The 2,015-nt window shown below is 41.8% G+C and overlaps 1 protein-coding gene across 1 annotated transcript; it reads left to right on the top strand.

The window, feature by feature from the left end:
- The first annotated feature begins 225 nt into the window (after window positions 1–225).
- On the top strand, window positions 226–1,650 carry LOC107061867 (uncharacterized). The gene is made up of 3 exons (XM_015311796.1): window positions 226–607; window positions 845–933; window positions 1,084–1,650. The coding sequence occupies exons 1-3, from the start codon at window positions 226–228 to the stop codon at window positions 1,648–1,650; spliced, it is 1,038 nt and encodes a 345-aa protein (XP_015167282.1).
- The last annotated feature ends 365 nt before the right edge of the window (window positions 1,651–2,015 follow it).

Here is a 2,015-nt window from a genome sequence, read left to right as displayed (position 1 = left end):
CTGAAAGAGTATTTCTACAGAGGTCAGGATGACAATAGTAAGGCGATGCTTGATACTATCGCTGGAGGTTCATATTGTGAGTGCACTTTTGAACAGATTGCGGAGAAACTAGAAAAGATTTCCTGAAACAATAAAGCATGGAGCACTAGAAAGTCAGATACTGCGAGGAACACATTTGTCGTTTAAGCTACAAACAACCAGTCTACAGATGAGATTTGTGAGAAGATGGCTTATATGAGGACCGAATTGGGGTTGGTGATGAAGCATGCGAGCGGAGGTGCGAAAGAGGTAAATGTTGTCAATTATTTGACTAGAAATCCACCACCGGGTGAAGAATGTTACTATGAAGAGAATACTTATGCGGTGAATAATCAGACAGGGGATTTCCAAGCCAACGCCCAAGGTTCCAATACGAATAATTATCGTCAAGGTCAGGGAAACCAAGGTCGAAACTATGGCAACTACAACCAAGAGGGTCAATATGTCCGGGATGGGAACTACAATCGTGATAACAATTACAATCAGAACAACTATGGCAACAGAAATGATCTAGTAGGACCTTATTTCCCTCCTCAAAATTGGGAATCTGGTAATAGGGAAGCTAGAGGCAATATGTCACGTATTGAGGATATGATGAGAAGGTTTAATGCAACTAATCAGAATGTGAAGGAGATGCAAAATGACTTGTCTGGTATTGGTCAAAAAGTTGATACCCATGTAGTGTTAATTAAGCATCTTAAGCAGCAGATGACTCAGTTGTCTACTACAGTGAACCCACGTCAACCAAACACACTTCCTAGCAACACCATCCAGAATCCAAATAATGATGGGCATTGTATGGCAGTCACTACTCGAGGGGGTAAGCAGACCATTGATCCACCGATGCCATCTGGGGTTGAAGTTGAGGTTGGTAAAGATGATGATATGATTGAGGTACATGAATAGGCCTAGAATGCAATAGAGAAGGAAGCGGAGATAATTCAGAAAGTTGTTCCCATGCCTAGACCTCTACCTCCCTTCCCACAAAGGTTAGTGAAGAAGACTGAAGAAGGCAAATACTGCAAATTTATTAGTATGTTGAAGCAACTTTCCATCATTGTGTCGTTGATTGAAGTTTTGGAGCAAATGCACGGGTATGCGAAGTTTATGAAGGATTTGGTTACTACAAAACGGGCCGTGAGTTTTGAAGATGATAATAAGTTGCAACATTGTAGTGCTTTTGCTATAAGGTCCCTTGTGCAGAAGAAGGAAGATCCTGGGGCTTTCACTATTCCTTGTACCATTGGGTTGCTACATTTTGCAAAGGCATTGTGCGATTTGGGTGCTAGTATCAATTTGATCCCATTGTCTATTTACAAGAAGTTAGGTTTAGGGGACCCAAAACCAACTGTGATGCGACTGCTTATGGCCGACAGAACTGTCAAGAAGCTCATCGGTGTGCTCCAAGATGTACTAGTGAAAGTGGAGTCTTTTATCTTTCCGACAGATTTTGTGAAACTTGATTGTGATGTTGATTTTGAGGTTCCCATTATCCTTGGGAGACCTTTCCTAGCTACTGGGCGCGCCTTGGTTGATATGGAGAAAGGTCAAATGAAGTTCCGATTGAACAATGAAGAGGCAACTTTCAATATCTCTAGGTCCATGAACTAGAGTAGTGAGGTTAAATCGGTATCTATGGTGACACATATTGTAGAGAGTGGTTCTGAGGTGACTATTGAAGAGAGGTTGGGTGTTGATGCACTAGCAGCGGAAATGATGAACTTTGATGGTGATGGTATTGAAGACTATGATAAATTGGTTGCCGCACTTGATAGGTTTGAATTCTGTTCAAAACCAAAGAGATTGGAATTAGACATGAAGAATCGCGACTCTCCAACTACTAGACCGTATGTTGAGGAGGCACTGGAATTGGAGCTTAAGGCTCTACCATCACATTTGAGGTATGTATTATTGGGGAGAGATGGTACTTTACCAGTCATCATTGCGGCAGCTTTGAATATGGCTCAAGTTGAGGA

The sequence above is a fragment of the Solanum tuberosum genome, unplaced genomic scaffold, assembly GCF_000226075.1.
Source record: "Solanum tuberosum cultivar DM 1-3 516 R44 unplaced genomic scaffold, SolTub_3.0 scf00176, whole genome shotgun sequence".
In the NCBI taxonomy this organism is placed as follows: Eukaryota; Viridiplantae; Streptophyta; class Magnoliopsida; order Solanales; family Solanaceae; genus Solanum; species Solanum tuberosum.
The sequence above is the reverse complement of the archived record's forward strand: the minus strand, read 5'-3'. Positions and strand labels throughout refer to the sequence as shown.